General features: G+C 37.1%; 1 protein-coding gene across 1 annotated transcript; it reads right to left on the reverse strand.

Moving 5' to 3' along the window:
- Positions 1–1,732: 1,732 nt before the first annotated feature.
- On the reverse strand, positions 1,733–22,057 carry col9a2 (procollagen, type IX, alpha 2). Its single transcript, XM_067361662.1, has 32 exons — positions 21,978–22,057; positions 20,467–20,541; positions 19,675–19,710; positions 19,180–19,242; positions 18,371–18,424; positions 18,060–18,095; positions 17,476–17,499; positions 16,626–16,679; positions 16,365–16,418; positions 15,975–16,025; positions 13,666–13,722; positions 12,984–13,037; positions 11,631–11,684; positions 11,434–11,487; positions 10,622–10,675; positions 10,488–10,541; positions 10,328–10,381; positions 10,185–10,238; positions 9,773–9,826; positions 9,242–9,286; positions 7,763–7,816; positions 7,632–7,685; positions 7,493–7,546; positions 7,205–7,276; positions 6,765–6,800; positions 6,591–6,635; positions 6,473–6,505; positions 5,281–5,427; positions 4,745–4,799; positions 2,191–2,379; positions 2,019–2,096; positions 1,733–1,938 (listed from the first exon to the last, which is right to left on the reverse strand). Exons 1-32 carry the CDS (start codon positions 22,038–22,040, stop codon positions 1,733–1,735), a joined length of 2,067 nt encoding a protein of 688 aa, XP_067217763.1. The 5' UTR covers positions 22,041–22,057.
- Positions 22,058–22,296: the final 239 nt, after the last annotated feature.

Genomic DNA, 22,296 nt, shown 5'->3' on the forward strand with positions numbered 1-22,296 from the left:
TTCAAGCAGATGGGCTACAAATCTGCAACAACTGCATGATGCTATTATTTCAGTATGAATATGAACCTCTGAGGAATGTTTCCAGCACCTTGTTCCTTGTTACTAGGAATTAAGGGAGTTCTGAAGGCAAAAGGGCGTCCAACACGATACTAGCAGTTTATACCTAATAAAGTGGCCGGTGATGAACAATGCACTAGTTCCTCTACTGTCTAGTGTAAGAATTTTATCCAGGTAATTCAGTGTCAGTGTGATAACTCCCATTCCACACTTCATTTTTTCAGTTAAATAAGTGCATTATCTGAGTATTTGAAGTGGATTTTTCCTAACACAGCTCAGACTATTTATTCTTTAAAATGGTGTTAAGTATGCAAATTGGGATTTGGCTGTGTTTTTAGTTACCAAGATGAGCGGCTGACAGTATTGCCATGATGACAGAGAATGTTAGGACATATTGGACCAATCAGAATCAAGTATTGCACAGAGTTGTGTAATAAAAAGATATAAACGAGTAATACAGTTTTCTGCTGTTGTATCCTTGAGCGAGAAGGATGGAAAGTTTGTTTTGCTTAAAAGTAACACTGAACAAGTGCTTTAGATGAATAGGTAGAGTTGCACTTAATGCATGCTCATTTTTTTTAACATGAACAAGGCTAGATATCGAAATATCTTTTATTACAACAAAAAAGATGTCAGATCCAGAAGAAAGAAAGCTTTTTTTAAAAGTTAAAATCGTTGTTCCTCTCAGATGTTCACGATACAGAAGAACATTGAGTTTTACAAAACGTTCCTCTTTATTGATTGGGGTAAATCTGAACAACCAGACAAAAAGAAAAAAAAAAAAAACTTGAGTGTTTACAGATGAACCAAAAAAAGAACAATAAATAGTTGTTAATGAAGATAATCAGTTCTTCTCTAATTACATAACACAGTAACTTGGAAGTGGCATACAGGTTTGTAATTCAGTTTGAGCAATGTTTGGGGTTTGATCCTGAATGCTGATTAAGTTCATTAACTTTGGATCTGTTTTATATTCTAAACCCACCCTGTCCATACAAAATTAATACACATTTACAAAGATTTACAGCATGGAATCAAGGATAAAGTTAATGGGAGCATGTCACCATTTCACGTAGAAGAACAGATCAAAGATGTTGCCTCATGGCGGAGACGGGCACAGTACAAACGGGGACATAATGTACACATGGTGTATCAACTCGAGCCGGGGAAGTCGTTTACTGAAGCACAAGGTAAATGAATCTATTAATAAAGTAGATTTAAATACTTTTTTTTATTGGTTCATTAATTAAAGGGGAATTTCCTGGCCATTATTTGGATCAGATGCATAAAACAAAAAAATAATAGTAACAAAAACAGCACCTTTGTTTGAATGTCATTTTCACAGCTCTTCTAGTCCAGGGCGCATGATGATGATGTCATCGGTGATGTCACTGGCAATGTTCTCACGTCTCTCTGTGCTGTGAGGTGGGACAGAGCAGCAGCAGCTAACATTGCCACCTTAAAACTTCCTTTCCGTAGATGTAAAATCATACATATGCTATCCTAATACATACAAAAAGAATTCACAATGTCAGGCAACGGCTGTTCCCTCCCCCTCACAATGAAGTGAAGGCCTGTGTGCCCCTCTTTCCATGCTTCTCTCCCCTTTCTTTGTTTCTTTCTAACTCTTTTCTCTCTCTCCCAGATGTTCTTATGCCCCAGTAGAGGGCTTGATTTAAGTGGATGGGCCCTTCACTGTTCCTGCCTCTTGTAGTCTGGGAGAAGTGTAGGCTGAGGCTGCCAAACATGCAGCTGCTTCACAAAATCCAGGAAGACCAGGGGAACCAGCTTTTCCAGGGCGGCCCGCCTCACCAGCTGCACCCTGTGGTCCTCGCTCTCCTGGCCTACCGTCGCGTGCCACGCCGTCAAGACCTGGAGGACCTGTGAGAGAGCACGATGGGCTGCTTAGTCAACCAACTCGCCTTCAAGGGACTTTAAAGGTGGGCGCAGTTTGAACTAACCTGGCAGTCCAGGTGGTCCCGGTTGGCCAGGGTGTGGTCGTCCAGGATCACCTCTCTCTCCCTTTGCACCCCTTTTCCCTGAAAAAAGTAACATGTGGATGATATAAACAGTTATTAGGTTGACTGACAGAATGTTCTTGAGCAAGATCTACATTTAGAAGGTTTTTTGAACCTTTAAGACCAGTGTTTCCTATTTGGCCTGGGGCCCCGATAATGCCAGGAATGCCACGGCCGCCTGTCAGTCCATGAGGACCCTGAGGTCCTGGAGGTCCCGGTGGTCCTGGAGGACCTGGAGGTCCCATCACGCCTGCTCCGCCAAGCACCGCTCTCTTAGCGCTCACTGCGACAGCTGCTAACCTTTCTGTCAGAAGAATAGAAAAACATGAAGATGAGTTCTTAAAATGAGTTCAGGTGATCAGTCCAAGAGCAGTAAAGGGGCCATTCACAATGGAAGCATTTTTGCATTTATGAATGTGAAACATGGTAGTGGAATTAAAAAAAAAAAAAAAAAGTCCAGAGCAGGGGTGTCAAATTTAGCTCCTGGAGGGCCACTATTCTGCAGAGTTTAGCTCTAACTCCAATTAAACACACCTGAACCAGCTAATCAAGGTCTTCAGGATTGCTAGAAACCTCCAGGCAGGTGTTTTGGAGCTATACTCTGCAGGACAGTGGCCCTCCAGGAGCAGAGTTTGACATATGTGGTCTAGAGCAAGGTCTTTTAACTTTAGGGATGCATTTTTAGAACACTGTGTCATGTGTGAGATGCTGGAAAAGACACGAGACACGAGCGCAATTGACAAACGTACATCTAGAGCAGTGGTTCCCAACCCTGGTCCTGGAGGACCTACAGCACTGCACATTTCAAATGTCTCCCTAATCAAACACATCTGATTCAACTCATCAGCTTGTTAGAAAAGACTCCAAGACCTCATATATGTGTGTTAGACCTGGGACACACTAGACGATTTTCAAATCTTAACCTATTTTAATACTGTGGGAGACCACAGACATAAGGGCAGTTCCAACCGATTTTTAGCATTATAATCCTCTGAACGCACACACAAGGGGCCACTGTCCTGCAGAGTTTAGCTCCAACCCCAATTAAACGCACTTGAATCAGCTAATCAAGGTCTAATTAGGCATATTGGAAACATCCAGGCAGGTGTGTTGAGGCAAGTTGGAGCTAAACTCTGCAGGACAGTGGCCCTCCAGGACTAAGTTTGGAGATCCCTGATTTAGTCTAATACAGCAGTGTTCCAGGAGGGCCACCTTGCTGTAGAGCAGGGATGGGCAAACTCAGTCTAGGAGAGCCACTGTCCTGCAGATTTTAGCTCCGACACAATCAGGAGCAGTAAAATAATCATAATGAATGACACCATACAATTAAGGACTTTGTGGACAAAAAGTCAGTTGTGAGAAACCTTGAATCGGGCCACACCACCCAGATCGTTGAGGGTTGCAAATCGGTACAGACAACACTGTCAAAATGATCCCCATTAATGATCTACGGATTTGTGAAAATGACTAAAAACGCTACTACTGCCAGGTCAGTAGTTGGCGATGTCACTTTGTAATGAAACACTACACGGCATGCCTATAGACTGAACAGGGAACACGCATGTGCAATTCATCACCGTTTCCTCAAATTCTAGTTTTTGTAGTCAATAACGGTATCGTTTTCAATAATATGCACTTTGAAAGCCGTTTTCAAAAGTTTGCGTTTTCAGGCCCCCAAAGCGCTGTTGTTGTGTGAATGAACCACCAAAATGCATAAAAAGGTTTCCATTTTTAGTTGAAAGCGGTTTCATGTAAGTGGCCCCTAAACTCTGCAGGAAAATGGATCTTGAGGGCCAGAGTTAAGAACCCTTGATCTACTGCATGTTTAAATAGAAAAGCAAATCAGTGGAATGCAAATACGTGAAATGCAGGGCAGTGAAATGGAAACACGTAAGAACTAAAGACGCATTTTTAAAATTGAACTTCTTTTTACTTGAGCGCTAGGGTCAAATCCATCTAGCAAAGTTTACATACAAAATCAATGGAAAAGTAGCACAGTGAAATGCAAAAATGTGTTCTGTGTGAAGACGCAGGCGCTCAACCCTGAAAAGAATCCCTACAAATAGTATCAAACCTTCGCTTAGCACACAATCACATCTAGCTGGGTGTCCTGCAACATTGGGTAAATATCATTAAGATAACCACCCAGAGGTGGACATTAATCTGTTGACCAGTTGTTAAGGTCTCACAGTGACCAAATCTCCACATCTAATCTCATTCCCTATAGGGAACGAAAAAGAAATCCTTCCTCTCGCTTCAGGTGAGTGTGTGGCTGTATAAGCGAAGGTATGTTTGCAATCACATGCTGAAAGGCTGAGGAATTACATTGTGAAACGGTCGGAGCCAACAAGGGTTATCGTGGCAAGTTCAGGTCATCTCTCTATTGTAAAATAGAAGGCCAGAGAGCATAGACTGACAATCCCAGAGAAAACAGAACTGTGTGGAAGTCCATTTGGAGCAGCAGATAAATAGCTGCAGACTACACAGTCCGCAGTGTTTGGCAGGAAAGCTGTCCCTGAGGAGTGATGAGTTGCACATTAATACATTCCGATGGATGTAAAGTACTGTAGATTTAGTGCGATAGATTACAACTGCCCTCTTTGTGACACACTGATTGCAGCCAATTTGGATTGCAGCCATTTACGGAAAGAACAATGATTGTGTCTCACCTTGAAGCATCTTCAGGACCACGTCAATGATGTGTTGATCGGTAGCATCACGACCCTGAAAAGTGAAGTCATAAAAATGAGGAAAACACACTTGAAGGGATAGTTCACCAAAAAATGAACAATTTGTCATCATTTATCCTTATACCAAAACTGTTTGACTTTTGACCCAAAAGAAGAAAAAATGGCCAAGCTGCTCCTTTCCATATAATGAAAGTGAAAGGTGACCACAGCTCTATTATTTGGAAAAGAGCAGCTAAACCTCTGAGTGATTTCATTTCTGGGTGAACTATTCCTTTAAGAGGTTGAAAGAGAAAGTTGATCTTCCTCACTTCAAGAGTTCTCATTATTTTCAAGTGTTTTTCAATTGTGCTGAGCGCTGCATGATACCGCAACCTGTCTGGCTGGTGCAACACTTTGGCTTTGTAGTTTTGGAGGAATAAAATGCTGTTCTCTGGTAAACAGATTTTGTTGGTGGGTGATGTAGTTTGGGGAAAGCTGTGATGGAAATTGTTCTTGAGGTTTTGTTGAACACTTACAGCTGGTCCTAATATTCCTGGCATCCCTGGAACTCCTCTTTCTCCAAACAGGCCACGAGGACCAGGTAAGCCTGAGGGACCCTGGTCTCCTGGTTTACCGGGATCTCCGGTGGGGCCGTTGTGCCCTGGATCACCAGTCACACCTTGCTGTTGATAGACAAGGCAGTAATTAAGAAAATAAAGGAACTAGGATATTCACTATTAAGTTAAATAAAGCGTTATCTTAAAGGTGAAGTGTGCAATTTCTGCACCACTTGTGAACAAAATTAGAAAGCAAAACTAATTTTGACATTTTTAAGTGGTACTTGCCTTTTTTTTTTTGGAAAATGAGCAGATTAGCACATTGTATTTTATTTTTATAAAATAAAATAGCTAAATTTAACTGTTAATTTGGCAAAAATGAATAAATTACAAAGCTAATATCAATTACAAAACAGATAACAACAACAACTATTAATAATTTTTTTTTTTTTTTTTTTTTTTGCATGTTTTACAGTCTGTCAAGATGGAATAATTTGGTAGTCTGATAGTTTTGGGTAAAAGAATATTTAGTCTGAGAAATATTATATTAATAATGGTTTCCAAACAGGTTTCCCGAACATGCACCATTAACCATGTTAATTATTATTTATATACTATTATAGTATTTATTCATATTTTAAATTGGATTTACTTTATATTTTCATTTTGTAATTTAATTTTAGTTTATGACATTTCATTAGTTTGTGTGTGTGTGCATTTCTATTTTGCATTAATTTATTTTTTATTTAATTTCAGTTTTAATAATTTTAGTACTTCAACTTAATCTTATTTTGGCTAGTGTTCCCAAGGTTTTTTTATTATATTTATTTGATTTCAACTTTATTTCAATTAACGTTTATTTATTTATTTTTATTTTTTTCCATTTTAGTTTTATTTAGTTAATAACAAGACTGCCATAAACATGTCATGACAAAAAAGCAATCAACTCATGACATTGGTTGAGCCAAAAGTACACATGTCAAAATGGCTTGTGTAAATGTACTCACAAAACTGGGGCGGCATCAAATATTTCAAAATCAAGAACTCACACAATTCACCTTTAAGGTAGTTTGTCATGTCCTGCGCTATTATAAAACAAACTACAAAAACTGAATCAAACTAAATTATGCATTTCACTTTGCATTATCTGTGTTCTTCAGGCTGTCCTTACCTGTCCCTTAGGGCCAGGCTCCCCAGATTGTCCCTGTTTAATAGAGAGATGCAATTTTAAGATGAACAGAAGTCTTCTGGAACCAATCTATTAAATAAATGTATCAGGCATTATTTACCTTCTCTCCTTTCTCCCCAGCCAATCCCTCTACACCAGGATCACCCTGTGAAAGAAGCAGGTGAGATCCATCAATGTCACCTTAAGTTGTTATCTTTTGTGATGTGGACTGTGATGTATGGTTTCTATTTCACTCCATAAATATATGTATGTTTTTATCTGAGGGTTTACTCACAACGTCTCCCTTTGATCCCACTTTGCCTTGAAATCCCTGTAAGGAAATGCAATTGTACATCAGATATCTCTCAGTGTCAGCCCTAATGGGTGAGGCGCAGGGAATTTATTGTTGGTAATATCTTATTTTACCGTAAACCCTCCGAGCACACTAAATCAACTGGCTTTTACCGCCAACATTCAATGCATTAAACGGCAAGGATATTGTAGATTAAAGGACAACAAACATTAAAGTGTCCATAAGAAGATATTTCATATTGAATTGAGGGGTATTATTTGGATACATGGACAAGAATTATCTAAGAGCATAGCTGTCCTCTACAAGAAAAGTCAAATCATGAGTGAAGACTGCCCCCATGTGGTCAGATCTTATCACTGTACCTGTTTAAACAGAACCTCGGTTCATTTACTCTTAATTACTGTGTTCATATAGTCACAAACCTTGTCACCCTTCGTTCCAGTTAGACCCTGAGCACCTGGGACGCCCATGGGCCCCCTCTCTCCCTTACTTCCCTGCGAGTAAAACACACAAGATAAGCAAATCTGCAAATATAGCACATTTTAACTTTGGTTACAATTTTTTTTTTTACAATGCATTACAACATACATTATGTACACTTTTACAATGCATTATGCGTAAAGACTTCAAGTGTTACTCTGGAAACCCTGATTATAGCAGAAAAATAATTATATGAAAATAGATATGTGATAAATGATCAAGAAACTTACAGGCAGGCCAACAATACCAGGAGGCCCAACTGGTCCTCTTTCACCCCTGTCACCCTATCGGATGAGAATCAAAAAGTTAAGAAAAGAGCGTTTCTCTCAATGTTAATAAAATGATTTGTCAATGAGGATGGAAACTGACCTTTGGCCCTGGGACTCCCTCCATGCCAGCTTCACCTGGAGGACCAGGCTCTCCCTGAGAGAGAAAGAAACATAATGAGAAGCCAGAAAACTAAATGGTGTAAAACAGTGTCCTTGAATGAAATGACATACTTGAGGTCCTGGAGGGCCTTGCATTCCCATCAAACCTCGAGGTCCCGGCTCACCCTAAACACAAAAGAGAACAAATACATTGTTGAACGGGTAGAACGAAACACTAGTGGATAGTAAGTGCTGGGTAGATTACTTACAAATTGTAGTCGGATTACAAATTTCATTATGTAAATTGTAGTTAGTAATGTAATCCATTAGATTACACATTTTAGGTAATATATTTGACTACTATTTGATTACTTTTGGATTACTTTTGACCTAACTAGTATATCATATAGATTTGATTATATATAAGATATAAATTAAAATAAATCAAAATAATCTATATAAGATATAGATTATTTTGTATCACATTGATATAAAAATAAAAAGAGAAAGAAAATACTTTATACAAAATTAAGTGCATTAGGGGTTCATGAGTTGATAAAAAGCTAATAATTAAATCATAAATGTAAAATAAATAAAAAAAATATTTTAAAATTAACAATATAAAACACTTTTATAATCTGTTACCACCCAGCACTGTGAATAGAATAGTATCAACCAGTGTTGGGGAAAGTTACTTTAAATGTAACGTGTTACTCCCTAAAAAAGTAACTTATTGCGTTACTTAGTTACTTTCTATGAAAAGTGATGCGTTACATTACTTTAGTGTTATTTTTTCTCACCTGGGCTGGGCTTGTATGTTTGTTTTTTAATAACAACAAAAAAAGTACCATTTTTGGCAAATGTTAAGTCCCTTTCACACCAAAAGTGAAATAAATAAGCCTCAGGCTGAAAGAAATACATATTTACTCCTGTACATTAGAGGGCGCAGCTCAAACAAACCTTTCAGCTGTGCTGCCATTCCGGATTAAAGAAGAATGGGATACAGGAGAAGGAAGTTCAATACACTTATTTATAAATCTAATCTAAAGTAATTTTTGCTTATTAGTATGGTTGAATTAGATCATTGAAGGTCAGCAGCAAAGACATTGGTTAATAAAGTGAGATTAAATCCATAAAGTATATTTGTGTAATTTAATATAGTTAATTACAGGTTTAGAAAATTCTGAGATTGCACTTCACTGTTTTTTATTAATTTTGAGGAATACTGCATGTTTCTGTGCAAGTGAGATGAGTAAATGCATGTTCACATTTAGTCTAGAACTACAATAACCATCATGTTTACACACCGCACACAACATTTCTGCAATTAATTTCTCTCAACATGAGGAAAGGAGAGCTGTCAGTCAGTAAATGTGAAAAAGTAACTTGCGTTACTTATTTGAAAAAGTAACTTGGATATTTTGTTGTAAATTGAAAAAGTAATGTGTTACTTTACTAGTTACTTGAAAAAGCAATCTGATTACGTAACTCAAGTCACCTGTAATGTGTTACCCCCAACACTGGTATCAGCAGACATCCTGAATACTAAAAACAAGTTTATAGTTCCAGAAAACCCATGTAGGCATTCATAAAATAACTGCATGATCTCACCTTAACTCCCAGTTCACCCTTGGCTCCAGGCATACCAGGCAAACCCTACAAAATATGAAAAATAGCATGCAGAATGAATGTAGTGACCCCTGCAGACCTCAGTGGAGAGCTTCATGTCTGTCCTCTACTCTGTGCTGATATCAGAACAAGGCTGCAATAACTCATCCTGTTAGCGAGGGCGCTTGTATTATGGCTTGCGCAGGTACGTTGTGATGTTTTGTATCATAACCAGCATGCTCCATTACCCCAAGTCACCAGGAGAGTCATGTTTGATGATGATGAATAGTTAATAGCAGGAGCAATTTCAAGGTGGTTTAAACTCCAAAATAGTGAGGGCAAGAATGTCACACTGGGAGTGTAGGCAGAAAATCCACTAAACTTTTACTTTTTATCTGTAATCATCCTCATTTAACATAGGGAACACAACGGACAGATGTGAGGAAGATGGGAAAAGGCTCCTTGCACATCTAATGCTGACAGTTACTGCATATATGATATGAAAAGGATCATGGAGCATGAAATTCCACTTACAGCATCACCCTGGTGACCAGGAGCTCCAGGTCTTCCACTTTGTCCTGAAGCGCCCTTAAAAAAAGGGGGGGATAGGAAAGTGCAGCATTCATAAATTCATTGTATATATATGTATATATATATATATATATATATATATATATATATATATATATATATATATATATATATATATATGTATATTTTAGTTTAGTTTATTAGAAATATATAATATTTAATATAAATATGGGATTTTATATAAATTATATATAAAATATGATATATTGCAAAAATAAACCCCTTTTGGATGATAGAAGTCTTGCTCACTCTGACTGTGCATTATGCATTATCCTTTACACATGTCATGTGTCTCTTTGAATAATGATGGCTCCTGTGAGAATTGATTTAAGAGCTGTAAAAGAGCCATCCGTACCTTTATTCCTGGGATGCCAGGAGTACCATCTTTTCCATCAATTCCTGGAAGACCCTAACAGTGAACATTAATCAAAAGATTAAGAGCATACATTTAGGGAACGTGTTTTAAATTGCATTTACGTTGACCAGCTTTTTACTTACATTCTCTCCCTTTTTTCCGACCACTCCCTGAGGCCCTCGTATGCCACGTTCTCCCTTCAAGGATTAATAGATATATGGATGAAAATTTTGATAAATTATCATGTAGAATGACAAATTAATGCCTGGATGAACAGATGTGAATAATATCACTAATACTTACCATGTCACCTTTGTCACCAGGCTCTCCAGGTGGTCCTTGGGGTCCCTCTTCACCCTGCATTGCACAGTAAGTTTATAATTTATATGCCTTTTTGCCAGTTATGAAACGTTTTCACACAAGACTTGCAGACTTACAGGGCGTCCAGGGATGCCGATTGGTCCTGAAATGCCTTTGTAGCCCTGTGGTCCCTGTCACAGAAATATATGTGAATCACTTTTTAGCTTTTACACATTGTAAAACAAAGTTATAAAAATAGAGTCTGTGGAGATTTTTTGTCCCACAAATATAATTGAAGTTGTGCAATGTTTGTGCACTGTGCACTGGTTTTTTTCTGAGTAAAATAAAACCCATGTATGCAAATCAAGTCGACGTACAATTCGGTGGGGAAGCTGAAATTCTTTATTAAATTCTTTTTTAAGTTATAAAGTCAGAATTGCATGATATAAAGTCAGAAATGTGTTTTTATCAGTCAATTCTGATTTTTTTTCTTTCAGAACTGCAAGTTTATATGATATATGATATAAAGTCAGAATTGTGTTTATATGATATAGTCAGAATTGTGTTTTTTTCTAAATTTTTCTCTTAATTTAAAGTCTCGCAAATCTGACTTTATTTCACACAGTTCTGACTTTATATCACGCAATTTTGACTTTATAACCCACAATTGTGAGTATATATCTCATGATTCTGAGAAAAAAGTCAGAATTATGAGATAAAGTCGCAATTACCTTTTTTATTTTTTAATAAACAAGCTTCCATACAAAACCACCCACCCTCAGTTATAGATAAGCTGAATGTGTATCATTTTTAGTCATGTTTTCAACTACAAGACTACTGTTTATTTATTTTTTAGGCCCCCTTTCTTAGGCCTATATCTCCTCAGACCAGTCAAGGTCATCTTTAGTGTAGGTGTAAACAGAGTAATATTTTGGGAGCTGTGACTCACCATCTCTCCTTTGGGCCCCACCATTCCTGGATACCCTCTCAGACCCTGTGGGCCCTAAAGTGATTGTGGTAGAGAGAAGCAGACATTTTATTTCACAGGTGATCTTAGGACCTTCATAAAATGTACTGCTAACATTACTTGCCACAGCAACAGAAGCTTAAATTATAAAATAACCAGAACAGAAATAAATACATTACTGGAGGGCCTGGTATTCCCTGTTCACCAGAGATGCCGACATCACCCTTTGTACCCTAAGGATGGAGAATACAAGGATGAAACAGATACTTACATTTGAAAGGGGAAAAAAAAGGCCTTTTATTATGGGATATGTGGCTTGTCGCTTTGAAGTTCTTGCTTACATTATTTGTTCAAATGTATGACTAATTTGCATTTCAGTTATGTGCATCATTATTTTATTTTTATTTATTTTTTTCATATGCACTCGTAATTCTAACATTCAAATCTGCGTCCATATAATTAGCAACACCCAACTTCCTAAGATCCATTCAATTCCAGAGGAAGAAATCAAGATCCCACCCTCATTCCAGAAGCCATTTCACTCAAATATACGTCACAATAGGGAAGAAAAGACTATCGCAACTTTGATGCCGAATTTAAAGTCAACACTTCCCAAAGACATCGTGCTCTGCACTACGGGCGAATCCGCTCTGTCCCTGTAGTCCATTCTAATGTCCTTGTGGGGCTCATTAAGTCTGATTAATTCACAGTCAAGCAGCTTCTCAGTACCTGCCGACCCCCTATTTCCTTTCATCTGGGTCAATGTGTTCTTTCTGTGAGTCACACCCAGATTAGAGGCAGTTATATGCCTGGAGGGGCTTCATTAGTACATAATCCTGCTCTCCTGCTGGATGATGTGTTTTCGGGGAGATACCGGGGCCCTTTAAAGCATGATCTGAATGCATTTATAATAAACATTGTTTAACTCTACCAAGCCATCAGTATTTTTTGTTGTTCTCTGCATGTCACACATTGTGTGATATGAGGTTTATGAAGTTTAAAGTTGAAAGGGGCTGTGTCCCATTTGTCTTTTTTTTTTTTTTCAATTAGTAGGGTGCTCACATGCGCCCCTTTGTGGTTGCAAAATGTACACACCATTTGGCCTACCTGTGTGGCTTTTACTAAAATAGAACCTTTATAATGTTTTAGTATGAAGGCAGGCCACCAACTTAACCAATTTATCTTTAAATAATTGTAAAAATAATTTACATTTTTAATATAAAATATATTATTGTTGTTATTATTATTATAATAATATGGAACATATAAATATGATTATTATTATTTTGTATATTTAAAATGATTAAAAATATTTTATTATTAAATTAAAATTATACATCTTTATAAATAATATATAATTATATAAATTATCTTATAAAATATATAAATGTATATATATATATTATATATATATATATATATATATACACACACACACACACACACACACACACACACACAATTGTTGTTATTATCATTTTGTTGTTGTTGTTATTAATAATGATAATAGAAAAACAGAAAGAAAAACATACCAATCTTCCGATGCTTCCTGGATCTCCCAAAACGCCAGCACGACCTTTATGTCCCTGTGAGGAAAATAATTTCATGATCACTAGATGAGTCACTAAATTCAACCACTTTGTAAAATGTCCCAGATGCTGATATCATTCCATGCAAAAGTATAGTAAAGCTATGATGCAAAACACTTGTGCAGTCCTAGCAGAAGGATGGCACTTATTTCCTTATTAAGTCACAATTTAATCTGAATTATTTTTACTGTGCAGAATATAAAAGCAATAAAGAACTCAAGGCTATGCTATTTTGTGAATATAGTCATGGGGAAAGGGGTTGCCCTTAAAGGGATATTTCACACAAAAATTAAAATACTGTCATCATTTACTCATCCTGAAGTTGTTCAAAAACCTGTATGAATTTCTTTTATTGAATCTTTTTTTTTTTTTTTTTTTTTTTTGTCATACTATGGATGTCAGTGGGGTCCATCAACTGTTTGGTTGCCCATATTCTTCAAAATGTCTTCTTCTGTGTTTAGCAGAAGAAAGAAATTCATACAGGCTTAGAACAACTTCAGGGTGAGTGAATGATGACATAATTTTTATTTGTGGGTGAACTATCCCTTTAACTATGCACTTTAGTCATGTATTTATTCACAAAATAGAAATCTAAGAAAAATTTATAAAATACTAACTTACTAACCTTCACTCCCTGTATGCCCTGAGGACCCTTCGGCCCAGGTGGACAGTTGGTTGGACACTAGAACACACACAGCAACATTGGATTAAAAAAGAACAAGACTCTAAATCACACAGGCTAAACAATCACTGTCAGATATGTTTAACTCAAACCAGCACAGCTGAGAGAAAAGGGGCAGCAAGGGCTTGGATATTTTTTCTAGATCTCAGACCACCAGACCTCTAATTACAGTAAATGGATGATAAGGATTGATCCAGACAGTACAGGGCACCAGCTGGGTGCTAGGCCGGAGAAGAAGCAGTCAACCAGGCTGCCATGTGATCCCCACCCCACCCCTAATTCTGAGCAGACTCCTGGCAGGCTGGCTGCAGATCACAGCCCTGGGACCAGCTCGGCTTCTTGATCAAGATAGATACTAATGGGCAGAAGCCTTTGATGACACTTATTTAATGAAGCTCATTAGGAAAATCTATGAATACTGAGATCAATAAGGGATGTGTAACATATAACAGGGCAAAATCTGAGAGAAACTAAATACAGATTCTAAAGACAAAAAAAAAGAAAACTAAAAAGAGCAGTGCATGACATGATGACAGAATTGTGAAAGGGTATCAAATTGTTGTTTAAAGATTTTAAAATATCTTTACTTTTGCACTATATCAGAAATCTAGAGAAGAGTTTCTTATGCTTTTTTTAACCATGGACTTCTAAATAATGCAAATGAGCCTTCCAAAAGAGGGCGGAGTTTTAACAGCTTGCGCTTCGGTTGCACAACAACAACAAAGCTGGAGAATCTCACACAGCAAAAAATGAGGATTGTCAGTAACGGTGTTCAGAGTTACATTGTTCAAACTGGAGTCAGACACTGATGGAGAGACTCAGGAAGAAGTTACAACTTTAAGAATGAAACTGGACGTTTCTGAATGTTTAGTGGATAAAGTTATGTAGTTGCTGTGGAGTTGACTCAACTCATCAACTAGCATGTGTCGTCATGTTAATCTTTTGTGCAAATCCAGCGTTGAATTTATCCTCGTTTGTGAAGCAGTCTGGCATAAAATTATGGAATAGCAACAACACTCTACTTCAACAACTCTTCCTCTTCTCTAAAGCAGCCCATGACCTAAACAGTGTTGTGTGCTCATTTGTGCAGCCAATGACAGAACAGTTAGCATGCTTTGTTCAAACTTTTTCCATGGCTTTAGAACTGGTGCACTGCTGTCGCTTGCAAAAACAAAATGGTGGCGCCGTGGGTGGAAACATGCAGATTAAGGGGTGGTAATATTATAATAAGATCCCCTTCCTATGTCACTATAGTCAAAGTCCCTTTAAGACAAGTCATTTCACTCGGCGGCCATCTTTGAAACGCCTCTCGGGCATCCTGGGCATCATGCCCTATCTCTTTGAATGGGGAAACCTCAAATTCTCCAAAACTGTTTGCCAACCTTACGATTACATTTCATATTTTAAATCACCAATGAAATCTGACAACAGCTGTCTTATAAATGTTTTATCCGAACGCTCGAATCATGACAAAAAAAACTGTATTTTTTAGGCTGGATCAAGCTAATGCGAATGCGCAGACCTAAATGCGCGTCTCTTCTGTTTCAGAGGGGCGAGTCTGACTGTTTCTATAGAAACCGGTGCTTCTAACGGCCGCTGCAGCGACGCGATGACTTTACCAGTCGGCGATTGGCTCTTATTTAGAAGGTGAGACTTATTCCGCCATATTGCGTGTTACACTTTCTCCCATTCAAAACAATACGAGTGACATGTCTTGTGTTATTCTATAGTCTTTGCTATAGTCTCTATAGGGGAGAAAAATGCAAAATCTGAGCGGCTCGTTTTTTTTTTGTTTTTTTTTTACATTTGCAGAGAATAGCTTACCAAAACAAAGTGACCGGGGTGTCCTTTTCATGTTTTCAGGGTTGGTACATGTACCGGGGACCCGATTATAGCAAAAAAAAAGTCAGATTTTTATAATATGCCCCCTTTGAGAAGTTATTTTTGTTCCACGTTGTAGTCAATGTTTTTATACTGTACAGTATCATTGTTTCTGTTTGATTACATGATTGGCTTATCATTTATTCACTTATAACCTTGAACCTCCAATTTTTCAAATACTTTTTTTGCATCGAGTCGTAATTTTATTCATTTTGGAGCTAACTGGTTTTGTTTAAGGCTTAAAGCTCTTTAATTACTGTGTTTTTTTTTTAATGTCTATGGAAATAAGGAATGACAATATACTTTGGAATTCAGGCTGCTGGAAAAGTTGTGGCACATCGTAAGACTATATCATGCAGACACCACCTTACCTGAAAGTCAGCACTCCCTTCCTCTACACCCAAAAACTTTCCTGGTGGACCCTGAAAATGACATAATGACAGAATGTAATTGAGAAAGAAGTTATAAATGCAGGTGGCTTGGGAGAAAGAACTATGTTTGGAGAGTTTATTTATTATGAAGTAAAAAGGTTTTGAAGCAGATCCCAAATGGATGCCTTCAAGAAATGAAATGAAATAGAGTAGAAAATGAAATAAAACGTACGCCCAGAAATGCAGTGTGAGATGAGATGTCATTTTACACTGTTCTGACACTGATTTATTATCAGCCCTACAGCTTTATACACAGAATTAGATTTTTGTGGTTTCACTTGAGAAGACTGCATTTCAAAGTGAAGTAAATTAAACATTACTGTCACTTACAGGCTTGCCTGGAGGTCCGGGTAATCCTGGAGGTCCGGGACTTCCCGTGACACCCTGTGATGAGAGATTTGAGCACAAGTAGGCATCAGTTCAGTGATCTGTTTAATTAAATGGGTTTACTGAGTGAAATGTTTTACCACTATTTAAGCTACAACATAAACAGTTGTCTTAGCTAGTAACAAAGGTTAAGTATGAACAGCATTCATAACCAGGCAAGATTTGTGCATTTTCATGTTATTGATATATTCAAGTGAGACCCACCTTTGGCCCAATAGGCCCAATTTGTCCAGGAAGTCCAATGGGGCCTGGTGCTCCCTGTAATGATTTAATGAACAGTGAAATTAGACACTTGTTTAATACAGAAATAAGGATGTGCTGTTGAATCTAAGAACAGAAGAAAGCTCTGCGGTTTAAGATCCCTTAAGGTTTTGTAGGGTTTGCACTGCAAAAGCATTTAGTACATGCAAAATAGTTTTCAAGCAAACAGTAAACGTGCACAAACAAATCACTTTGTACATCTGGTTAAAAGTCACAACTGTCCCTATTTACTTTGCATATACATGTTCATAGGGCTTGATTCATTGGTGCATGTTATTCTAGTAGCCTAACATGTTTTTGTAATGTTCTAATATATAACGCATCATCATAAATCCTTACGTTTCAACCCCTCCAACTTCCATTGTGGTATAATGCAATTCCAATAAATAAAAAGATCCCACCCTACATTTTATTTAGGCTACACTTTCACTTAAACCCTCACGTTCTTCCTCTGAGTCTGCACTTAATAGTAATGGCGCTTTGACTGCCAGGTAAAGTCCTCTGTGTAGCTCGCGAACTTGCAGACTCAGCTGAAGTGCGCATCGAGGGCGCATAGCGGCTGCAAAGGGGGGCGCTCTCGAGCACCCTTCTGAAACCTAAAATGATGAATGGGACACTCTACGGTCTCGTGGACTTAACGGACACGCGCACACGGCAGCCATTGTAAGTCCACAAGACCGAAAGTGCACATGAAGTGTGCCATTTGGGACAGGGCCAAAGTGTACCATTTGGGATTCAGCCTCAGAAATGTCAAAATAAGGAAGTAAAATGGGTTATGAAGTGGGTTACTTACAGGAAGTCCAGGCAGTCCGGCTCCCTGAAGGTGAATACAAAAAAATTTAAAAAAAAAAATTGATTAGCAACAAATCTTGATTGTAGTCCATTAGCACTGGAATACTATGGAAGCTTGTTTCTGCTACTGAATAAAAAAATAAAAAAGCTAATTTAAAAAAAAAAAATTGACTTGTTTTCTCAGAATTGTGATTTATAAAGTCAGAAATAGGTTACGTTATATATAAACTCGCAATTGTGTGTTATAAAGTCAGACTTTTTTCCTCAGAATTGCACATTTTATATCTCACAATTCTGACTTTATAATATGCAATTGATAGTTATAAAGTCAGAATTATCACATTATAATTCTGACATTAGTTTATAACTCGCACTTTTTTTTTTTGTGGAGGAAACAAGCTTCCATATTGAGTCTGTAGAAATACTCAAACATCAAAAATCAGGTTGGGAATTTTACTGTTTTTTGGGGGGGTTTTTGTACTACAGCGTCACCTATTGAATAGTTGAATAGTAGAGTAACTGCAAGTGGTGGTCTCGCAGCATTATTTTTGTTCAACAAATTCATTACAGATTTTTCATACTTACAGGTGGTCCTGATCGTCCACCAGGCCCTGGCTGACCCTGTGAAAATCAATAAAACATGATGTGGAATTAGATGCCATTCTTTATGCACTTTTAGAATAACAATGACTGAAAAGATTAGGCTATATGTCATTCATAATATACATAGCCTATATGATATTCATGTTGTCGTTGTTCTCTATTATCACCTTTTCAACGTTTAAAGATATGTTGTGTGTGTTTGTATTATGTTTTGGTTGGCCAAAATATGATGCTAAAGAATATATTGTATGTACAATGAATCTATGAAGAATAATAAAATATTATTTCCTCACCTTTGGTCCAGGATTACCACGAGGGCCTCTCTCACCTTTAGCACCAATCAAACCCTGGAGAGATAACAGAGGAAAACAAGCCTTCAGAATAATAATTATTTAAATAGAATTATTCACTGAGTCATGTTAACACCTCTAAAGCAGGTGATTTAGTTGGGGACAGCACACTTAATATTCAGAAATATTATTTGGCTGCACTGACACTATAAGATGAGAACTGAACCGAGCTTTCTAGCTGAATGCACTGATTTCATAATTATCCTAAAGTACTTTACACAGTTTTTGAACCAAACTGAATTAACACTGAACTGACTTCAGCTGAATGATGAATGTTTACTATTGGCTTTTTCAGAGCTGCTTTACAGCAGAATTGAATTCTGTTTGCATTGTTGGTTATTTATTTATTTCTGTAAAGCTGCTTTGAAACAATCTATATATTATATATAACTTTTTTTTAAAGATACTTTTACACATCTTACTCAGATAAACTATCAAGTGGAAGGAAAACCGGGGATTGGCATTCCAGAACAGATTAAGTTGTAAATCCAATAAGGAATGTTTGCTTCCTAGCATGTGACTGAGAAAGTCTCGCTCATTAGGACCAACATCTCTTTTCTCAGTCTCATGCCAACATTTCAGAGTGTAGGTGTGAATAACCTTCACCAGAATTTCAAATGCCATTACTCATTATGGATAAAATGTATTGATTGAAAATGAGATTTAGCTCTACCTTTTTAAATCCCTGACTGAATTATGAATGACCCATAACACTATGAATATGTAATTCCTGAATTTTTGGTGTCACTTACATCAATGCCATCCTCTCCTGGAGCTCCATCAGGACCAGGTTCTCCTGCCTCTCCCTTTTGACCCTGTAAAGTGGTTCAAACATGAAAATTTAAAATACTATCAAACACTCTCAGATCTTTGGGTTTGACTTTGATACAAAATAATAGATGCATTTATTTTTATTAGATATATTATATATAAAATGTTCATATACACTACTGTTCAAACGTTTGGGACATTAATATGCATCAAATTAATCAAAAGTGACTTTTACTTTGTTCAAATTTCAAATAAATGCTGTTCTTTTGAACTTTTTATTAATCCAAAAATAATGAAAAAACTATCATGGTTTCTGCAAAAGATATAGCTGTTTTCAACATTGATAATAATGTACTGAACACTGAAAGACATTTTAATATATATATTGTATATATATATAAAACAGGTATTTTATATTACCTTTGAATGATAGTGTATAAAATGCACAATTATGGTTGACTGTGGTAGCTACTTACTAGTGGTCCAGGAGGGCCAGGAGGACCCTTCTCACCCTGTAAAAGGGAAATAAAACATTAGCAAAGATGGGAGACTGTGACAATATAAAGTATGGGACAATCACTAAAAAAAAAAATATATATATATATATATATATATATATATATATATATATATATATATATATATATATATATATATATATATATATATATATATATATATATATCATAACTTACTAAACATAACTTAATCTCAAATTTTCATCCTCAATTCTCACAGCCTCTGCAAGCATGTTAGCATAGGCCTATGTCAAGAAAATGTCAAAGAAATTGATAAAAAATAAAATGTAACTAAATGAATTTATGTGTAACTCCACCCACAAAACTTTATAGGGTCAGAATGTGTTGATGGATATCAGAATTTATATTTCCTTATATGCATATATAATCACTATTTATTACAATAAAATCAAAATCTCCTACAGTATTTGTGGAAGCTCATGTAGGAACATTGGGATCCTGTTTCTGTTGTATCAGTCGGGCTCGTTATATCCTACTGAGTGTCTTTATACTGAACCCCGTCTAGGCCACAACTGTATCAAATAACATCTACTAACTCTCTCTCTCTCATTATGGGAAAGAGGCAACCCTCTAACAGAACCCTTTTGTGTGATTATTTTTATTTTGTGCGCCCTCTATTGGCAAGATTTTGGTAGTGCAGATGATCACGGGGCCCATGAAACAAGGTGCACAATGACTGTCTTTGTACCAGCTCAACCTGTGGTGCAGCCAGGCGGCTCCAATACTCACATCAATGCCGTCGGCACCGGGAGTTCCAGCGGGACCAGGGGGACCAGGAGGGCCCTGGGGTCCGGGTGGACCGGTCTAAAATTAAACACAGTTTCATCATTACTGAAGCCTCTAGATTGATGTGCACTGACAGTCGCTTCAGCATTTTATGTTAACTTCCACAAACCTAGCCAAATTTATGCAATTTATTTTAAAATGTTAATTAATGTTTTTGTTAACAATCAAATAATTTTTTAGCTTTCAAAAATTATATTTTAAAAAATTAAACACCTAATGTGCGAAATTAGTTGAATTTCTCTTGTATGAAAGTCTAGTTTTGGATAACAAACAAACAAATAAAGCCTATTTTGTTCTGTAATTTTGTGTACCTTTAATTTATTTGTATTAACTTTTAGTATTTTAGTACTACAACCTAAACTCATTTCAGTTTTTCATAGGTTTTAAACGTATAAGTTTTACAGCTTACTGAAAATGTACTTTTAATTGTTTTAGTCAACACTAAAAGCTGCCTCAGACATGTTTACATACTTTGATAGACCGAACAAGGTTTGTGATGAAAAACGAATTAAAAGCTGAGGCCGGGCAATCAGGGTATCCGGGGTGGGAAAAGAGAGGCTGGGAATGTTTACTCAAACCCTCCCCCATTCAGCATCAAAGACAGATCTATTTTTCAAAGCATTAGTTTATAAGATGGTTGACTCAAAATGAGAACACTTTCATTGTGTCCATTGCATTTTATGCATATGAGCTGCATGCATGCATTTTTCTGAGCTGGTCCATCTAAATGTAACAAGTATGTGTTATTCTGCTGAGAGCAGTTTCAGGTTCTGTTTGAATAGCAGCTTCAGTGTATTTTCAATGAGCTCTTTGTAACCTTCTCCTCACTCTGTTTATTTGTCTGATGTTCACTTTCTGCTTCATATTTTATTCAGCAGGTCTCCACACTGTAGAAAAGAATTGTTGGTTTAACTTAAAAAAGTAAGTTACCTGGTTGCCTTAAAATTTTGTGTTCACTGAAATTAAACATTTGAGTTGGTGATTGGTTTAATCAACAGAAATGTTATCTGAACCGCATTAAAAATGTTGTAAAAACAAATCATGAAAATATTTTTTTTTATAGTGCATTTATTCATTTCCATTACTAAAACTGAATGTTTAAGCTTTTGTAATCAAAAGATAACACTGACTGAAGATAGCATATTGCTCAAAAACAGGCCTCTTGTATCCGCATGCTGTAGGAAGCAATATAATATTGGATAAACATTTAGAAGATCTTCCAAGCAGAAAATCTTGCAACTTTGAGGATCAAAAGTTGCCTGTAAACAGGTCACCTACCAAACTAGTCAACTATTGTGTGAATTTTAACTTTATCTATTTGCATTTTGACTGACAATCCAAGTCTACCACCAATCAATCATATCTCAATCCTTAAGATGCATGATCTCATCCTCGACAGCAAAATCAAGATCATCCAGCAGCAAGAAAAAGTAGATAACCGCAGCCAAACTCACCACTTGCGATAAGGCCAAGCAGAGTGCCTGCAACAGGACCAAGCTTCTGAAGAATCTAGCCATGGTGAAGAATCAGCAGTTCCTCCAAACCTTGCCACCCTCTCTCCTGGCTTCTCAGCCCAGGATGGTGGATCCAGGGAAAAGAAAGGTGTGTGTATGTGAGTGTGTGTGCTGCCCAGGACAGGGAAGAAAAACACAGTGGCAGGGACCTGAGGGGAGGATTGAGAGAGGTGTAACCCAGCCCTACAGCCAGCCCCTGAGAACTCAGGGAGCTCAGAGAACCCGACACACTGAGGACCGGACAGACCTGAGAAGCCAT

This window comes from Chanodichthys erythropterus, chromosome 15 (assembly GCF_024489055.1).
Source record: "Chanodichthys erythropterus isolate Z2021 chromosome 15, ASM2448905v1, whole genome shotgun sequence".
Taxonomy (NCBI): domain Eukaryota; kingdom Metazoa; phylum Chordata; class Actinopteri; order Cypriniformes; family Xenocyprididae; genus Chanodichthys; species Chanodichthys erythropterus.

Coding starts and splice junctions, on each gene's coding strand:
- col9a2 (XM_067361662.1), bottom strand. CDS start 22,040: ATGGCTAGATTCTTCAGAAGCTTGGTCCTGTTGCAGGCACTCTGCTTG. Junction 7,817..9,241: donor AGGGTGAACTGGGAGTTAAG/GTGAGATCATGC, acceptor TTTTGTGTTTAG/GGTGAGCCGGGACCTCGAGG. Junction 7,547..7,631: donor AGGGAGTCCCAGGGCCAAAG/GTCAGTTTCCAT, acceptor CTCATCCGATAG/GGTGACAGGGGTGAAAGAGG.